Below are 18847 nucleotides of genomic sequence, written 5' to 3' on the forward strand. Positions count from 1 at the left end.
AAAAGATGTGTTTTGTATATTGATTTGTGTTTGTGTTTTCTTTTTATGTATAGGTGTTTATAGTTAAACAGTTAAATATCAAGCCTAAAGTTACATTTCTTGTTTTTCTGTGTTGTTACTGGCATCTTAAGAGTCATTGTTAATTTCTTATTCTAGATATATCAGCTAATACATCTGTCTAGAAAATGTTTACTACCTAATTGTGGCATCGACACCCCAAAAAATCCATATCAGTAAGGCTCTGTATTAAATGTAGTAACTAAGCCTTTGCAGTGACAAAATGTATGTTTTTCTATATTAAATGCCGATTTATCAGGAATGCATGTATTCTTAAGACTGAAGTATGAATTATATCATTAACAATTTGATATGATTTGATTCTCCAGCACCTGAGGTTGAGGTTTCAAACAGCAGCAGCATATCAACTTCTACTAAAAGTTATAAATCACCAGACGCCAATGCAGGTGAGTTTTATTCAGAGAGCAGATTGACATAAAGCCATGATGGTTGCGTAAAACAGTTCCACAGGTTTTCAGTGTATCAGCGATTAATGTGTTGCTACATTTTGATGTCACAGGTAAAGGCAGCAGGCTGGTTTCGAGTCCGTCTGGTGACACCATTCTGTGTGGAGCTGTGCCAAAGACAGAGAGGCCTAAATCTCTCGACTTGTGTGGCGGACTGGAAACCCTGAGGTTCAGCGTGCCTCATCTGGGCTCAGCAAAGCAGCAACACCTCGCTGCTGACAGGCTGCACGGAGTAGAGGAGGAGGAGCTGGAGACTGATAAACACAAACCTCTGGTGGAGAGGAGTGTGAGCTCCAGCGGAGTCGTGGAGAGGTCAGACGTCTCCATGGAGAGGAGCGTCAGCTTCAGTGCCGGGACTGTGAGGAGGACAGGTATAGAGACAGGGTTTGACCCCCTGTCACTGATGGCGACAGAGACTGTACAAGAGTGTGACCAGGACGACTGCAGCACGCCAACCACTCGCCGCAACCTGGCTAAGGAGATCGAGACGTACATGAGCAACTGCAACAGCCCCCCGAGCAGCCGCACACCCAGCATGGACCATCAGAAACCCTCCAGCCCCTCGATTCGAGCCAACTCATCTCCTCACACCTCACCGAGACCCTCCACTCTACTGCGCTCCAACACGCACCTCCCGCTGCCCGTCAAATCCAAGCTGAGACCGTCGCCGTCTCTTCCTCTGGGTGTCTGTAACATAGACAAAGAGAGGCCTTCCTCATTAGTGTCACCCTCATCACCCACTGCCTCCACCTCGTCGTTCTCCATGGACTCTCTCTTTACGCCAACTCTGGACATCTTCAAAAGCAGCGTCATATCGGCAGGGAAGGGCGTGGCTGAGAAGGCCAGCCGCCTTTACTCTCGTCTGTCTTCCCAGACTTCATTGACACAGGTTAGCAGTGCAACTTTTGTCACAAATATTTCTGTAGACGTTCTGTGAAATTGTGTCCATAATGAATCTTTTTCTTTCCTGCAGGATTCAAACTGTGACCGCATCAGTGTCTCGTCGCTGACGTCAGCAGAGGCAGACTGCTCCTCGCTGCTCGATCATGACTCCTGCCTGGACCCGGATGCTTTTACCTCCCCCCAGCACGGCAGCATGTCCCGACTCAGGAGGAGCCCTGTTGTGGGCCACGCTACCCTGAGCAGCCCCAGCACGCCCAACAGAGTGTTCAGACACAACTCCTTCTCTGGTTGGTTTTACATCATTTCATTCATTTCTTGGCCACTTAATCACCTTATTGCATATATTACATGTATTGAGATCAGATACATATACCCTGTACACAGAAATGTTATGCAAACTGTTTCCATGATAAAACGTATAATAATAAAACTTAATTTCTGTAGCATTTATCAAAACAAGGTTTCAAAGTGTTTTACAAATGACATGGAAATATAACAAGACAGAATAAAACAAGACAAAACTAAATTAACGAGATATCATAAAAGGAAATATTAAAAACAAACAACATCCATTAAAACCAGTTAAAGATCAGGCATTAAAAGTATCTCCTATAAAAAATTACATTTTAATCAATGATTGAAAAGTTAAAAGTGCTGACAAGTCTAATGACAGGTCTAAATCAAGTCCAAACACTGGCAAATTATCCTTTCTCTGATATAGTTGAAATAAAACATTGTGTTAGTTCCCAGTAAAACAACTCAAACCCATATAACCTAACCAAACTAAAATTAGAGTGAGAGTGTGACTCAGTGATGGGAAGAGTTGGGTGTTGTTATGTGGGAAACTAGGCCAGCAGGCAAGATGGCTGCAGTGTGTGGGCTTTTCTGCCCTCCGCCACAGGCCCTATATGCTAAACACGTACACGTGAGCATACACACGTGCATGCACACTCACGTGCACGCAGATGTGAGACACGGATTCACTACACCTGATTGCATACTTTGAAAAAGGGGTGCTGCTTTGTTTCACTCTTGTACTCTTGCTTTATTTAATTGAGATATGTACAGCTTTGATATTTGTGGTAAATCTTGCATTTAGCTTTTTCCTTTCCGTGTCTTATTATATAATCCTCCATCATATCCAGGTGGTTTGGCACTTCCCTCTAAAACTCCTCACACTCCAGATTCCTCCCCCGACACCAGCCGCTTCCAGCCCACTCCCAATTACACCATAGAGGTAAGTTACTCACTTATGGAAAACCCTTATTAGAGACTGGTCTTGAGAGTGACTCAGACTCTGCACTGCCTCCGATTTCCTCCTCATCCTGATGATTCTCTTTGTAGGTGCAGATGTCCAGTTGTTCGCTCTGTAAGACCTGTGACTGTCTGGTGTACGACGAGGAGATCATGGCTGGCTGGACAGCAAACGACTCAAACCTCAACAGCACTTGTCCCTTCTGCGGCACGGCCTTCCTGCCTTTCCTCAACGTGGAAATAAAAGATCTGAGACCACAGAGCAGGTAAATCCTCCCTTTACACACAACAAAACAGTATGGACAAGTTCTATGGGGGGGAAACACGCCCAAAGCTGTTCAGCGGTCGCGCCGCGTCCAGTGTGCTCCAGACCTTATTTACTGTTAGCTCTATAGCTTTGAGCAAAGCCACATTTCACTGAATATATTTTGAAATTGTTCCCTTTTCAGCCACATCGTGTTCTTCAATTAAAAATAGCAATTCTTCACAAATTATATTAATTGTTAGTGTTGTTAGTAACTAGTTTATTTAAAAAGACAGGACAGATTTCAGCTGGCACCAGTGCCCCCCTGGCCCCACCGTTGGATCCACCCCTGGTGTCTGTTTTGCTGTCTGGCACTTTTCTGAAAAGCACTTTCACACACTGACCAGACATCGTTTATCCCTGAGGCCTCTTTAAAAAGATAAATGGTGTGTCTTCCTTCAGGTCCTCTAAGGAAAGTAATCCTGTTATAGAGGAGGACACGTCTGCATCACTCAATCCCGAGGCCAAAATGTCCGTGACTGACTGTGCGGCTCAGTCATCTGCAGCTCCCCCGCAGAGACAGGAGAGCAGTGGGAGTGCTGGGACGGCAGCGCCAGCCTCCGCTCCGGTGTCAGTGCCCTACCTCAGCCCTCTGGTTCTGTGGAAGGAGCTGGAGAGCCTGCTGGTGAATGAGGGCGACCAGGCCATCTCCTCCCTGAGTGTTGTTGACCAACACCCCATTGTCTTCTGGAACCTCGTGTGGTACTTCCGAAGGCTCGAGCTGCCAAGTATCCTGCCGGCTCTTATCCTGGCCTCCCAGCACTGTCGCCAGGGTGACCAGGTAAATAAGTCTGTTAAGCTCACTAACATATATCTGTCTCTCGATTGACCCATTTAATATAAAGTCACCATTTAGTCACAATTAGTTTTTACAGCTCTTATGGGGATCTATATAAGGAATAGGATATTGAATATATATAACTTATGTTAAAGTTAGCATGCAAACATTTGATCTGTTTAACATCTAAGTTAAATGACAGAGAGCATCTTTGAGATACTGTTATCGAACAAGTACGTAACTTTTTTGTTTGGTCCATTTCCCATCTATTAACATGGGGAGATGGGATTTATAATCCATACAGCAGCAAGCCACCAGGGGGCAATCAAGATGCTTTGGCTTCACTTTTGTAAGGGATGTGAACATTTCTAACATTGGCGACTCCTAGTGGTCGGAAGTTGTTAAAAAACACACACCTCTCTGAAAATGTCATTAAAAAAGCCCAAAACTAACAAAAAACAAGTAATTTCAACACTATAACAGCATTAAAATTCTGCCCACCAGGGCTGTAAGATCCAGAACAAGGGATTAATCCTCCGCACTTTTCCTCTCTTCAGACTCCTCAGAGCGTCTCATCAGACGACAGTAAGCAGGTGCTTGTGAGGATTATGTGGGACAACCTGAAGTTGCACCAAGACAGAGTTCAACCCTGTTACGTCCTGTGGAACACACACTGTAAGTGGTTTCAGCATTGACTTGAACAGACTGGTGTATATCATGTATCAGAGGGTATAATTACTTTCAGAAAGGGATGGTAACACTGTAGAGTTTCATCGAGGTCAGATATTTACATGGAAATTAGATCATTCATATGCAGTAACTAGAAACCCATGCATAACTCAGCTTCACAGTTGAATCTTAGTGAATGAGAGGAACGAGTTTTTGATGAGCGCGACTTTTATCGCTCCTGCGTTGCAGGTGCCAACTCCCTGGTTCGGTCGGGGCTGTGTGAGGAGGGCCAGCTCTTCACTGTGGAGCTACTGCAGGGTTTTGTGAGGAGCATTAAGAAGAGTGATGTCTATCAGCCCATGAGTCAGATCCTCCAGCTGCTGGGGCCGGAGCTGGGTTTCAAGAGACAGAGGTGAGGAAATTGAGATGTCAGCGTAAAGTAGTGAGGATGATGTGACAAGAAAGTTTAACACTGCTTCTTCTTTTTTTCGCCAAACAGGAGCCTCTACAGAGATTTACTGTTCCTTGCTCTAGTGGCTTTGGGAAAGAACAACATTAATATAGGTAAGTTTAAAAGCCTGGTATCCTTGCGTTACTATAGCGACATGGGATGGCAATGTCCGTCTGTTGGACTTTGTTCCAGATTGAAACATTTCAACAATTGTCAGATGGATCGCCTATAAATTTGGTACAGATGTCAGTGGTGCCCTGTGAGAGAATTTTAATGCCTTTGGTGATCGCTTGACTTAAACTTTAGCACCACCTGCAGGCCAACATTTTAATTTCACCAAAACGTTGGCTCTATCACTGTCAGAGGAGACGTGTCATCCACCTTCATATACAGTCCATGGTTGTTAGTGCTGTTTAGAAAAAGTTAACTCTTAGAATGCAAATATGCTAAACCAAGTGAATTTTATATCCAGATTTTTTACTAACTAATCTCTCTTTTTGAAGATGCTTTTGACCGGGAGTACAAGTTGGCATATGATCGCCTCACGCCAGACTTGGTTAAACTGACGCACAACTGCGACCGGCCCCCTGGACCAGGGGTCATGGAGTGCAGGAGAACATTTAGGGAGCCCAGCCTGTAGATTACGTCTCTTCTTCTGTCCCAGGATGTTTCCTCCTCAACCGAGGTCACTGCTTTCTTCTTTCCTCTCTTTTATTTTGGACTGATCTTCAGACTCAGGACCATCTCACCTGACTGAGGCACTGAGCTCTTTAAAGCACAACTGCTGAATTACACTTAATGTAAAGCAACTGCACCAAGGTTCGTATACTGTTAGAGCTGAGAGACATGATGGGACAGGACTTGTGTTTGTAAATACTTGAAATTCCACTGTATTTTCTGTATAACTACAGTCAGTTATATATACAGTTAATATACAGTCTATTTTATGACTTGTAATTCCTGTTAAAGCTGTGAGTAAGTATTTCAAAGTATATGATCACATCGTCTAAAGTTCTCAGTGGTCCTGGTGACCTTGTTAAGACTGTTGTTGAGAGTGTGCGCGTGTGTGTTTGTGCGTGTGTTTGTGCAATTTGTGCGTGTGCGTGCATGTGCGTGCGTGTGTGTGTACAGTATGTACTTAGCTGTTAGACATTCATGTTTTTACAAAGCACTTTGACGAGATGAGCTCTCGCTGTTCATTTTCAGAAACGTGACTCTGTGGCCAAGCAGCCGACACTTAAGTGACTTCTCTGTTTGGCAGCTGCAGGACTCACTGTGCCGTCTAATGTTTCCATTACATGCAGTTCACAAAAAGCAAAGAAATTCCTCCTGATCTGCATCTTGTAAAGCCGACAGGGTCATGTCCGTATGCCTGAGTACACTTAAGTATCTAAACATTTGAAAACAGAATTTCTAATTAAAAAAGGGAGAACTCAATTAATTTTAATTATATGCACAATGTTTATTCATGTATAATTTTTTTGTACAATGTACCAAAAGAACCCAAAAGGGGTGTTATACTTAACGTTTTATTTTAATGCAATACCTTTTTTTTAAATGAAGACTAAATTTGTGTTACATGGGACCATCAAGGATAAATGTCCTTAAAAACGGTACAATCAAACTATAACAGACAAATAAAATAAAGGTTTTTGTTGATTTAATCAACACACGTTTTGATAGAGATTCATGTATTGACCTAGTAACAGATTTATGAAATTGTACAGAGTATTTGATTCTAGTATTTTGTATTGTTTTTCTGATCTTTACTCTGTTGTAGATGTCAGTTTTAGACATTTGGACAACAGTGCACAGCTAATGGTCATTTTAACCACTTAAAATAAAAAATTGACTGTTGAAAAAGTTTAATCTAACAGATGACAGTGTTGGACTCTTTGCACTGAGCATTTAAAAAACTGTTACTGTGTCAAAGGTGTTAAGTGTGATCGACAGCTCTGACCTGCCCTGATTCAAGAGCACGTTCAACAATGAGTGTGTTTATTCACTGTGTTGATATTGTCTCTCACTATAAACTGAAAATACCCTGCTGTCCTCAGTGTGACGCAGCTGCACAGCTCAGAACTGAACTTCAGTTACTCATAATGATAAGATGCTGGATTAGATGCAGCTCTGTGTTCGGAATAAACACCAGTCCCACAGAACGCACATTTGCATTTTAACCACCGTGTAAGTCGTAACCAGAAACAAAAAAATACCGATGACCAAAACATCAATTGATGTCTACATGTTGTTTACACTATTTGTCAATTTACACGATGTCTATGACGTATTATTTATCATTTGTAACACAGATACTAATTTGTATGATTTTTACCTGAAATAAATCTGTCTGGATCTATACTTTGCTTTCATTTATGAATAAACACGTTTTTTAATGGATATAAAGTTATTTCTTTCCCCAACATATGTTCTATGATTATTCTTGTTTTAAAAATGGATGTGTATGTAAGAAGAGTGAGGTTCTCTATAATGTTTTAAAACAATCGTTGGTGCAAGTGTAAACTTGAATTTCATACAAAATCTACATTTAAGATCTACACTTTTTTTTTTTTATTGCTATAACTGCACATTCTACATCTCCTGATTTGAATAGAAAAGGTAAAAGCTGCCATTTTTACTGAAAGTGAAAACGTAACAAGGTCTAGAAAATGTAGTAAACTATATGTACTGCTGCTGAGAAGTGAGACCAGTGTCACTGGCAGCAGCTTTCTGCAGAGTTTCTTCAGATATGCAGACCCATGCTCATGTGATCCATGCATGTAAAGGTTCACAGTTGTTTAAAAAAAAAAGGGAGGACCTCGGTTCAGATGGAGACGGGGCAGGTGATGATTCGATCCTCCAGCATCACGCTGAGCACCAGGAAGACAAAGTAGAGCAGGAACATGGTGAAACCCAGCACCTTATTCATCTTCCACTTACAGGAAGCAATGGAGATGATGACAAAGAGCAGCATGAGGAAGAGGAGCACGATGGCACAGAAGAGCCCATTGCTGCTGACGACCACAGGGGCGAAACCGTGGATGGATGAGAAAATGAACCACGGGACCGGAAGCCTTTAGAAAACAAAGTGACAGAGTGAGAGAAACGGTCAAAACTAATGACTAAGAAAACAGTTTTCCAGGCTACTGGTTCTCACCCAACAGTGATGTCAAAGATGTTACTGCCCACAGAGCTGGACACGGCCATGTCCCCCAGGCCTTTACGTGCCACGATCACACTGGTTATAAGGTCAGGGATTGACGTCCCTGCAGCCAAGATAGTGAGGCCCATGATCTCCTCTGAGATGCCGATGGTCTCACCCACCTACAGGAACAGAACACAGGCTTTCAGTTCATAGTCATGGATTGAGATTTTTAGAGGAACCTAAACTGTATTTTCAGTTTCTTACAACTCTTCATTAACACAAAACAGATTTATTTATTCCATTGCCAGCACCAACCAGATTTGTACTAAACTGATCAGGCCACACACACACACACACACAGCCCCTGCCTGAGCTTTGTAGTGTATGGATTGTTGTCTGAAATATCTAAATGTCTCATGAATATTTATTATTGTTGAGAAATACAAAAAAAAGTTCACACTAATTTATATGGAAGATACTTTGTTATTTAAAAATGCAGCAGAAAGTGTTTCAAATCTCATTTTTAAAATGTTAGATATTTTTTAAGTAACTGACCTGATGGGCCCACCACACCATGAGATAGGAGAAGACAGCGATCCACAGAATGGAGCCCAGAAAGGTGCCCGCAAAGAATTTTCTGGATTTCTGTTGTAAAAGCAAAACCAGTCAGTCTACAGCCCTCTGAGATTCCACAGCTGATCTCAGAGATGTGCGTGTATCTCACCTGGTTGCGAACATCAGGAACTGTGAGCCACAGAGGGAAGACTATGGGCAGCAGGAAGAGGTAGGTGGCTTGTTTACGTCGCGTGTCGGGCCACTCTAAAGACAGAGGCTCATCCTCGTTCTCATCTTCATCTTCCTCTTCCTCTTCCTCATCATCCTCATCTTCACTGGACTCATCGCTGTCTTCATCGCTGCAATTGTCATCACTGTCAGAGTCCTCCGATCCCCCTGACCCATCGTCTCCTGCCGGCACATCCTCCTGACGTGTTGGGTGAAAAAGAGAAATAAGACCAAAAGAACACAGGAGCCCAAAGAGGCCTTCTGCTATACGTTGCAGCTCCAGGCACCAATCACTGACTTCTGGGCTTTGTGATAATCACCAGGATGTGGTTGCAGCGTACCTTCTTGTCCTCCGGCTGCTCCTTGTTCTCGACAGCCTCTGGCTCCTTGGTCTGCTCAGCTTTTCCTCCACCATCTGCAAAAGAAATTCCAAACATTCAGTCTGTTTCCCTCAAGCTTCTCAGTCAGCTATCTAAAGTAACTCCCATATCATTTAACTTCAGGACTGGTCTTTATGGAGAAATAAACTGTCCTTGGGCAAGATACTGAACCGCAAAACTGTGCTGTAAAACGCTTTGTCATCAAGACTAGATAAGTGCTATAAAAATACAGACCATTTACTGATATCTATAAGTGTGTGAAATTTGGTGCCGCTTGATGTAAATTAAGGAGACTGTTGAGGCTTGGCGGAGGTATGTGCTCTACGGGGTGCTATTAGTTATAGAGTATATTTTATCTGTGTAGAACTTGATGCATTCCTTGTGTAATGGATGGATCGATGTAATTGATATATTTCATATTTTACTACAGGTCACCCACCTGCTACCAAGTAACATGAAAAGATGATAAAGACACATTTTCTGTGGGTGGCAAAACAAAGTTATCTTATTACATTAATGGAGGGAGCAGCACAGACAGCAGACAGAAACAGAATCTGAAAGCTTAATGAGTCGTATGACCAGCGGATGCTTCCATGTCACCTTCACTTTTGTCTTGAGTTTTGCTGTCTTCCTTCCGGCAAGCCACATTATTCAGAGTCTCAGCCTTTTCCTTAAATTTCCCTACGAACAATCAAACAAGCAGAAACACACTCAGAGCGCTGTGGTGAACCATATGACGGCAATTACTCAGTGACACATGGAGGACAAAGAATCAGTCACAGCAGCGATCATGAATTAACCACAAAGTAAAACACAAGCAGCAGCATAATTCATCAGAGGACAATGACACGACAGGAAGAATTTGCTTATCAAAGGAAGTGAACGAGAGATCTTTCTTCTTCTCACCACTGAAAAAACAAGGTTGCTAGTTACTGTGCAGTACATGGTCGGCCAGGTGGAAACTATAAACATTCTTTTTGATTATGATATTCACAGCATTTAAACCTTAAGTCAAAGCTTGTTTTTCTTTTAATTGTGCTCATATTAACCAAACATGAGAAACCACTGTGTTAGTGTCTTTTTGTTTGGCAGCACATTTAGGTTATGTTAAATGAGCAACACAATATTTATACAGTTGCTTTAATGCATCTGCACAACAGATAAAGGGGAGTGGGTCGATACAGATTGTACAGACTAGTGTGCTAGTTTGATGCCCAGAGGCCTGAAGGATGACAAAGCCAGGGGCCACGGTCACAGGTAGAAAAATCAAAGGATTCTCTACCATTGCTGAAAGATGATTCTAATATGATCAATGCATTGTAAAGCAACCTTTAAAAGTCTGTCGGAAAAAGCTGTGGGAGAAAAACAGTGCAGTGATTTAACTTCAGTATCTTCCTACTTCTCTGTATTGTAACTGATACAACCAAAATGAATCATATATATATGTATACATATGATTGGCGTGGATCCCTCCATAGACGATCAGAGGTATTTATCTGCTTAGTATCAATCTGGACTTAGTGCTGCCTTCATTAAGGACTCTTTGCTAATCCAACAGTCGTAAGAACAGTTGAAAAGACACATAGTTATCAAGTATCTGGCTTGTTGTCACGGCGACATGGTACTCACCCTCTCCTAGAGGGTCTAACGTGTGAATCATGAGTTGGAAGATGGTGTTTCTCATGGTGCTGTTGTGTAAGGAAGCGGAACTTCTCCCTCGCTGAAAGGACGGCCTCAACTGGGGAGAGAGAGACACCTGAGGTCAGTACAGCTACTCGCAGTAACAGACAGGGACACACCACTGTTAGACAATCCTGTCAGAGTGGAGGTCAGCCCTGTCAATTCATTCAACAAGTGTATTTACATGCGATGGATGATTGCTTATTAGCATGATGCTAAGATAAATGGGACTGCAGAAAGGTAAACAAGAAGCTATTAAAAACATCAGCTAAAGATAATGAACAATAGTTCATTGAATGGTTGATTGATTTCTTACCTTTAACCGGTTCTTGTCCTTTTGAGGAGGAGGAGCATTGTCTTCATCACCCCCATTTGTCTGCGTGCAACAATGTTTTGTCAGTGATAATCATTCATTGGTTGAGATAGACCAAAGACATTTAAAGGTTCAGTGTGTAGAATGTAGTGACATCTAGTGGTGTAGTTGCATGGTACAGCTGAATACCCCTTACCTCGACCTCCCCTTCCAAACATGGAAGAGAACCTGGGGCAGCCTTCATTTGTCATAAAAACTGGAAAGGTGTTTGGTTTGTCCAGTTTGAACTAATGTATAAAAAGACATGGCGGCCTCCGTAGAGAGGGCCCGCTCCCGATGTTAACATAAAGAATTTTCATTAAAAAAGGCTCATTCTAGGGTAAAGAAAACAACAATCCTTACAATTTAGATGATTACACACTAGTGAGAATATCACTAGGATTATTTTATATAAAATTTCTGCCAATAGATCCCTTTCACCTAAATCTTACACACTGGACCTTTAAGTATAAACTGAACATTATAATCTGATGCATCGCTATTTCACACTTCAGTTAGTGTTACCTGACAATAAAAAGGATGTGTGAATAATGTTGATGGATTACAATTTGGGGAAATTACCATTTACACCATTAAAAACACTATAATATTACTATATTATATATAATAACATTAGTTCATTGGGGACCCAGCTCCAACAGTAAACTATATCCAGCTCAACAAAAGCCCAAAGTGGGCACATGTAGATACTGTAGCTTTACCTTGTGTAAATTAAGCCTCAATCACAATTACCAGGGCCACACATAGTAAATGTTGATGCTACAGTTTGTACAGAGCTGGAGCTCCTCTACGGATTAGTCTCCTGCAGCTGATTAGCTTTGGTTCACCAGGGCCTCTGTTCGTGTCATTTCACTCTTCTGACATATATTGCACCTAACTCCACAGGTCGGATGAGAGATGTGTAGTGATGACTAATATGGTTTTCTATTCTAGTAATAAACAGTTTTTGATTATACATGAGTGCATGTGTTGGTTTCCCTTTTGAGAGTGTATATCTTTTTTGTTGCAATGTTTGATGTTTACAACATTAAACACCAAAATAAATTATGCCAGTAAATATATATAAAGCATCACAAATAGCGACGGATCATGTTCTCACCTTGTCAGGTTCCTCCACAGCAATGATTTTCACGATGTTCTTGTGTTTGTGGAGTTGGCTCTTGAAGGCCTGCTCTAATTGCACATTAAACTTCATGAAGATCACATAGAGACAGTAACTGGCCACCAGCATCATGCTCTCCCACCACATTATGACATTATCCAGGAAGAATATGATGAGTAAGATGAGGTCGAGTATGTAGAAGGACACGTCCCTGAAGAGTGGCCACCAGGTGAGATGAAGAACCTCCCGAGACAAGAGAGCGCACATTCCAATCACAAACAAAATGTTGAAAACCGCTGAGCCAACTATCGTGCCGATGCCCACGTTGCTGTGGGCGATGAAGACCCCTATCAAAGAGGTGAAAAGCTCAGGGGCAGATCCTCCAGCTGCCATGAAGGTGGCTCCTGCCACATCATCAGAGATGGCTAACTTGTCTGTGATTACCCCAAGAGCAGGAACAAAAAACTCATCACACACAATGGCAAGTGACACAAACATGTAAATCATCCCAAATATGTGGAGGACCACCCAGCCTTGTCTGCGGTCTGCGATAGTAAAAACATCTTCAGGGTATCCTCCTCTAATATGTGGAGCCTCAGGAGGAGAAGCTGGAGTGATGGTGGTGAAAGGAGGAGCTGGAGCTGGTGTGGGGGTCTCTGGTGTGGGGGTCTCTGGTGTAGGGGTCTCTGGTGGAGGCTCAGGGGCCATGTAGATGCAGTGCACGAAAGTCCGGTTTGTGGTTGTCAGTGGTGGAAATTCAGTGGGGGTGGATGCTTTCAAATCTGACGTCGTTGTATCCGGATGTTTCACTACATGCACCTCAGTCGTCGTTTGATCTGTGGGCTCTAATTCATGAGTTGCAGTGGCAGGTTCCTCCAGCACCAGAGTCTCCACTGTAACCTCATCAACCCCCTCTGTTGAACCTTCTCCAAAGTCCTGAACAATCTGAGGGCTTGGCAGAGGCTCGTACAGTCTGGCACTGATGGTCAGCTGGTAGAGGGTGCAGAGGAAAACCCCAGAGAGGAGAAACACCACCCGGCTCAGCTGCAGCCTCTTCCTTCTTGTATAGTGCATGGTCCTGCAGAGCAGCGTGGTTACTGGCTATGTCGAATTAAGCTGCATAAATGGGCTTTGGTAGATGACAAGTCCTGCTCGCTCCCCAGCACACCATGGGGTGACTGGATTTAAAACTACAGTGGACTGATTCATGCCACATCCTCGGCTCCTTGGAAAAGAATAAACAAATTAAAAGAAGCATCATAGATAAGTAATGTATGCTTCCAAACATCTGAACTGTCCATGCAATGCACTTCCTAGATAAGCTGTTATGACTATATTATTTACATTTTTCATGGTTTTATGTGTAAGACTACAACTGAACTTCCAGTAAATAAACTACAACACCAAGCAAAGTCAATGTTTACATGCTAAGAGAAATAAAACCTGTGTGATGATTAAAATAAACAGAAAATGTTGTATGATAGTTTAATCACAAATGCAGACTTACCGCTGAGTGAAGATTTTGCAAAAGTCTCCAAAAAGCAGATTTCTACAGCTGGATATTGTTGCACTAGCAAAAGTCCAAACTATTGCAAACAGTGGCCACCGGGTTATGTAGGACACGGGACAAGTCTTCACAGTGGATCAGCATAATACCTAATACCTGAGGTCTTCTAAGAGGATTATGTGCATTGTCTCACTCTCACTTTATCGTGAGCCTACCATAGTAATATTTCATTGAGCACAAAATGAAAGTGGTGCTTTGGTTTGATGTTGTTGTATTACATAGGCACGACTATTGAGTAAAATCCTTTTCTGTAACCTGACACTGAGACAAACTGTTTAACTGTTGATCAGACAAAAGAAGGATAACAAAGATGTCTTCCTAGGTTATGGCAACTTGAAATGGGAAATTGACTCTTTATTTGATGTAGTATAACTTCCCTGATAAATGACTTACAAATTTGAAACTATGATCAATTGCAGCTCTTAATATTCTAACTTGCTGATAGAACAATAGGACTAGTGTGTCGGATAAGGAGTATGGCTTAATTAAGAGCCTATTTATATAGAAAAAGCATGGGGGTAGAAAAAGATGTGTAATATTCCCACTTCTACCATCATTTGCACTGGTGGTCTATAAGCATTTACAGGGAAATATCTTTCATGTCATTTAAGTTAACATTGTGCTCTAAGATATTATAAATTGGGGGCTGGGACAGGGAGCATTGTGTGTTTGCTGGGACCAGCTCACCTCTGAATTCCCTTTCCCGCTTCTGGATGTATTCAAGGGTGAAAGGCTGATGAAATGAAAAGGGAATAAATCATTAGTTAGTTCTCCTATATAAGATCCTTGCATTTGACTGTTCTGCATCTTCACTCCGAGATCCCTGCGACTCTCTGTGTTGATCCTTTCTGCAGAAAGCCCCTATTAGAATACACAAAGACAAATTTGGTGTTCCAGCCTCTGGTATTTTTAGATTTCCATCACATTACGTAATGAAAAATATTTAAAAAATCACAAAAAACAAAACAAACAAAGCAGTTTACAGAGTGAAAAAGTTAACAATTTAATTATTGATATAGGCACAATATATACTGTAGAGAAGGAGAAGAAATATAGCATGAAAGGCAAAAATAAACAGAATGATCAAAAATCGAATATATTGATAATATGTTTAATTATACATGTATTTGATCAAAATATATATATTTCTTTATATGTCAGTATACAGTAATGTTCAAGTGAGCAGTGTATGTTTCTCAACTTGCATGTGGACATGTACAAATAATCAAATGAACAAAATCTAGCAAGTGGTCATCTTTTTCTACTATAAAAATATTCACTGGAAAAATATAACATACAATCTTTAATAATAATCATAAGATGAACAAACATGTCTCCTCTAAACAGCTACTATGTTTCGTATAGGTTTACATCACAGAGCAGAGAGGTCTAAGATGAGAGGAGAAATAACAGTTCTGTGTAGAGTTCTGTGAGTCGTCTTATTTATAACGCTGCAGGCTGCAGAGAGTGTCACTCGAGGCACGTTATGTTGGCAGAGACCAGCTGACTCATATCTAGCATTCCTATTGGCTAATCCTGAATTAAACTGTGCTGGTGTGTGTGTGTGCAGAAGCAGAAGTAGATTCAAGATGTAATGTGATAATTATATGTTTGGACATTATGGTAAATTTTGCCTTTTAAGTAGTTATACTTTCATCTGTCTGTGTCATGAGCGTATATGATTTAACATGCACAGAAGATTTAAGGCCTTTGAACCACAGTAAGGGGCAAGTTAATGTTGAGCTACTGAACCCTGAAATGAAACAGCAGGAAGATGAAGTAAAGCAGGAGCATGATGAAACCCAGCATCTTATTCATCCTCCACTTGCAGGACGCAATGATGACGACAAAGAGGAGCATGAGGAGGAGGAGGAGTGTCACGGCACGTAAGAGCCCATTGCTGCTGACGGCCACTGGAGCCAAACTGTGGATGGATGAGAGCAGGAGCCATGGGACTGGCAGACTTGTGAAAGGAATAAGATGGAGCAGGGGGAACAGACAGAAACACCCAGAGAGAAGGACAGAGGGAGGAAGAAACCTGTCAGCTGTAGGTTAATCAGGATTTCTTTTTTAGTCTAGTCGTGAATATGAGAGCTCACCTCACAGTGATGCCAAAGATGTTACTGCCCAGAGAGCCGGACACAGCCATGTTACCACGACCTTTACGTGCAACTATCGCGCTGGTAATGAGGTCGGGGGCGGACGTCTCTGAAGCCAGGATGATTAGAGTCTGATGTGAGACGCCCATGGTTTCACCTATCTACAAGAGCAAGTGTTATCAAATTCAGTCTTCAATCTAATCTACAGCCAGGACACACTCTTAATATGACCTATAGGATACACTGTTTCTGAAGGATTTTTGACACAATGAAAATACAGATGATTTAAAATAGAAAAATAGAGTACAGACTATGATAGAATAATATAAAATAAAATAGATTTTGTTGCAGAAAAACAAGGCAACTCATTTAAAAGGTCAGCTATAAGAATTACAACCTCCACTGACCCGATGTGCCCACCACACTATGAGGTAGGAGAAGACAGCAATCCACAGAATGGAGCCCAGAAAGGTGACCACAAAGAACTTTCTGGATTTCTGTTGGTCCAAAGCAAAAACACACCGTGTTCAGGTATTTGAGTTTCCACAGATGATCCCAGAGATGTTTGTGCCTCTCACCTGTCTGCGAACATCAGGAACTGTGAGCCACAGAGGGAAGACTATGGGCAGCAGGAAGAGGGAGGTGGCTTGTTTGCGTCGCGTGTCAGGCCACTCTAAAGACAGAGGTTTATCCTCATTCTCCTCTTCTTTCACCGTCACTTCGTTCTCATCATTTTCACTGGAATCTTCACTGTTTTTATCATTTTCGTCTTCATCATTACTGTCAGAGTCTTTTGACCCACCCTCTCTTGCAGACATGTCCACCTAGGAAATAGACATTTGGTGAGTTGATCATGATCAGGAATAATAAAGTAGTTATATATTTTTGACATTTTGCTTTCAAACACACAGTCTGTGTTATTTTTAAAAGTTCCATAGCTTTGTTCTCATGATGAGTCAGAGTTGTAACATGCAATATATCCAGATCAACTTTGTTCAAATTTCTCCCAGTACATGACAATCAATGATATTGTAAGTTAATGAATATGGGAAATAGAAAATAATGCATTCCATCTGATTTTAGACCAGACCAACATTTGTCACAGTCGTGCTCACCTTGTCAGGTTCCTCCACAGCAAGGATTTTGACGATGTTCTTGTGTTTGTGGAGTTGGCTCTTGAAGGCCCGCTCTAATTGCACATTAAACTTCATGAAGATCACATAGAGAGAGTAACTGGCCACCAGCATCATGCTCTCCCACCACATTATGACATCATCCAGGAAGAAGATGATGAGTAAGATGAGGGCGAGTATGTAGAAGGACACGTCTCTGAAGAGTGGCCACCAGGTGAGATGAAGCAACCTCCGAGAAAACAGTGCACACATTCCAATCACGAACAAAATGTTGAAAACCGCTGAGCCAACTATCGTGCCGATGCCCACGTTGCTGTGGGCGAAGAAGACCCCTACGACGTAGGCAAACAACTTTGGGGCAGATCTTCCAGCAGCCATGAAGGTGGCTCCTGCCACATCATCAGAGATGGCTAACTTGTCTGTGATTACCCCCAGAGCAGGAACAAAAAACTCATCACACACAATTGCAAGTGACACAAACATGTAAATCATCCCAAATATGTGGAGGACCACCCAGCCTCGTCTGCGGTCTGCTATAGTAAAAACATCTTTAGGGTATTCTCCTCTAATATGTGGAGCCTCAGGAGGAACTGGAGCTGGTGCAAGGGTCTCTGGTGGAGGCTCAGGGGCCAGGTAGATGCAGTGCACAAAAGTCCGGTTTGTGGTTGTCAGTGGCGGAAATTCAGTGGGGGTGGATGCTTTCAAATCTGACGTTGTTGTATCCGGATGTTTCACCACATGCACCTCACTCGTCGTTTGATCTGTGGGCTCTAATTCATGAGTTGCAGTGGCAGGTTCCTCCAGCACCGGTGCCTCTGCTGAACTGTGGTCCTCTCCAATCTGAGGCCTGTAGAGTCTGGCACTGGTGGTCAGCTGGTAGAGGAAACCCCCAGAGAGGAGAAACACAACCCAGCTCAGCTTCAGCCTCTTCCCTGTTGCACAATTCATTTTCCCAAACATACACACATGAGCTCAAGGCCAGCTTCCTCACAGGCAGGGCGTGGAGAGAAAGACTCCAAAACTTCAGCCGACCGATCTTTCACATCCTTCGATCCCTGGACAGAAAAAAACAGCTTGAAATTTAGATAATTTATACAGCAGATGGAGCAAGTTTCTTCTATTCAGACATGAGAGCAACAGCAATAAAAACAGAGTGCACTTTTATCCCAGATCCAAGTTAAACAAAAATCTCTTCAAGTCTTCACCATATGCATCATCACAGTCTTAAATCTTAAGGGATTATGACAGAGTCTTGTCATCACACTGAAGCACTGGTTCTGCAGCCTGACAGACCTTTACTCTATTTATGTTATTTATCATTTACAGCAGTAAACACAGAAACAATGTGAGCTCTGTCTTACCTTTAAAAAGTGGCCGAACTTCAACTAATTTTTATTTTATACACAACAATCCAATATATTGTTTTTTATATCCAGAGCTGAAATCGAGTGGATCGATCCTTCGTGTCCGATGTTCCCTGAACTGAAAAGAAAAAATGTTTATTCTTTCGTCGACCAGTTGTTTTTCCAGCTCATCACATTTAAATATGAGCTAACGTCCAAACCCTAAACTCAAACTTATAATGCGCACGAGTAAACACGAGTATTGTTTAAATCACTGATGATACTCCCGGATTGTTTTTATGTTAATCTCTTAGCGCACAAACATGAACTTTTCCCCACATAGGAACCATAGGATTATA

General features: G+C 42.1%; 3 protein-coding genes across 7 annotated transcripts in view; 1 reads left to right on the forward strand and 2 right to left on the reverse strand.

Annotated features, from left to right (window-relative positions):
- dennd4a (DENN/MADD domain containing 4A) overlaps nucleotides 1-7283 on the forward strand; it is a 24983-nt gene extending 17700 nt beyond the window's left edge. For 4 of the 5 annotated variants that reach the window (XM_035157471.2, XM_035157472.2, XM_035157473.2 and 1 more), the window contains 10 exons: nucleotides 387-464; nucleotides 578-1413; nucleotides 1498-1714; nucleotides 2573-2664; nucleotides 2772-2947; nucleotides 3388-3766; nucleotides 4321-4438; nucleotides 4682-4844; nucleotides 4932-4996; nucleotides 5387-7283. In XM_035157471.2, coding sequence (XP_035013362.1) covers nucleotides 387-464; nucleotides 578-1413; nucleotides 1498-1714; nucleotides 2573-2664; nucleotides 2772-2947; nucleotides 3388-3766; nucleotides 4321-4438; nucleotides 4682-4844; nucleotides 4932-4996; nucleotides 5387-5523 — 2261 coding nt within the window. In that variant the 3' untranslated portion in view covers nucleotides 5524-7283. The remainder of the gene's footprint in view (nucleotides 1-386; nucleotides 465-577; nucleotides 1414-1497; nucleotides 1715-2572; nucleotides 2665-2771; nucleotides 2948-3387; nucleotides 3767-4320; nucleotides 4439-4681; nucleotides 4845-4931; nucleotides 4997-5386) is intronic. The other variant, XR_004696883.2, reaches the window with a different exon arrangement.
- On the reverse strand, nucleotides 6325-14015 carry LOC118109975 (sodium/potassium/calcium exchanger 1). The gene is made up of 10 exons (XM_035157475.2): nucleotides 13854-14015; nucleotides 12344-13571; nucleotides 11188-11247; nucleotides 10821-10929; nucleotides 9792-9872; nucleotides 9153-9226; nucleotides 8753-9010; nucleotides 8584-8673; nucleotides 8041-8207; nucleotides 6325-7957 (listed from the first exon to the last, which is right to left on the reverse strand). Exons 2-10 carry the CDS (start codon nucleotides 13418-13420, stop codon nucleotides 7708-7710), a joined length of 2166 nt encoding a protein of 721 aa, XP_035013366.1. The 5' UTR covers nucleotides 13421-13571; nucleotides 13854-14015; the 3' UTR covers nucleotides 6325-7707.
- Nucleotides 14016-15010: 995 nt separating this feature from the next.
- Nucleotides 15011-18836, reverse strand: LOC118109323 (sodium/potassium/calcium exchanger 1). Its single transcript, XM_035156369.2, has 6 exons — nucleotides 18507-18836; nucleotides 17128-18200; nucleotides 16591-16836; nucleotides 16420-16509; nucleotides 16013-16173; nucleotides 15011-15876 (listed from the first exon to the last, which is right to left on the reverse strand). Exons 2-6 carry the CDS (start codon nucleotides 18103-18105, stop codon nucleotides 15657-15659), a joined length of 1695 nt encoding a protein of 564 aa, XP_035012260.1. The 5' UTR covers nucleotides 18106-18200; nucleotides 18507-18836; the 3' UTR covers nucleotides 15011-15656.
- Nucleotides 18837-18847: the final 11 nt, after the last annotated feature.

This window comes from Hippoglossus stenolepis, chromosome 5 (genome assembly GCF_022539355.2).
Source record: "Hippoglossus stenolepis isolate QCI-W04-F060 chromosome 5, HSTE1.2, whole genome shotgun sequence".
Lineage (NCBI taxonomy): Eukaryota > Metazoa > Chordata > Actinopteri > Pleuronectiformes > Pleuronectidae > Hippoglossus > Hippoglossus stenolepis.

Coding starts and splice junctions, on each gene's coding strand:
- LOC118109975 (XM_035157475.2), bottom strand. CDS start 13,420: ATGCACTATACAAGAAGGAAGAGGCTGCAGCTGAGCCGGGTGGTGTTT. Junction 10,930..11,187: donor AGGACAAGAACCGGTTAAAG/GTAAGAAATCAA, acceptor CTCTCTCCCCAG/TTGAGGCCGTCCTTTCAGCG. Junction 8,208..8,583: donor TGGTGTGGTGGGCCCATCAG/GTCAGTTACTTA, acceptor CTGTTCCTGTAG/GTGGGTGAGACCATCGGCAT.
- LOC118109323 (XM_035156369.2), bottom strand. CDS start 18,105: ATGTTTGGGAAAATGAATTGTGCAACAGGGAAGAGGCTGAAGCTGAGC. Junction 16,174..16,419: donor TAGTGTGGTGGGCACATCGG/GTCAGTGGAGGT, acceptor TTGCTCTTGTAG/ATAGGTGAAACCATGGGCGT. Junction 15,877..16,012: donor ATCTTTGGCATCACTGTGAG/GTGAGCTCTCAT, acceptor TCCTTTCACAAG/TCTGCCAGTCCCATGGCTCC.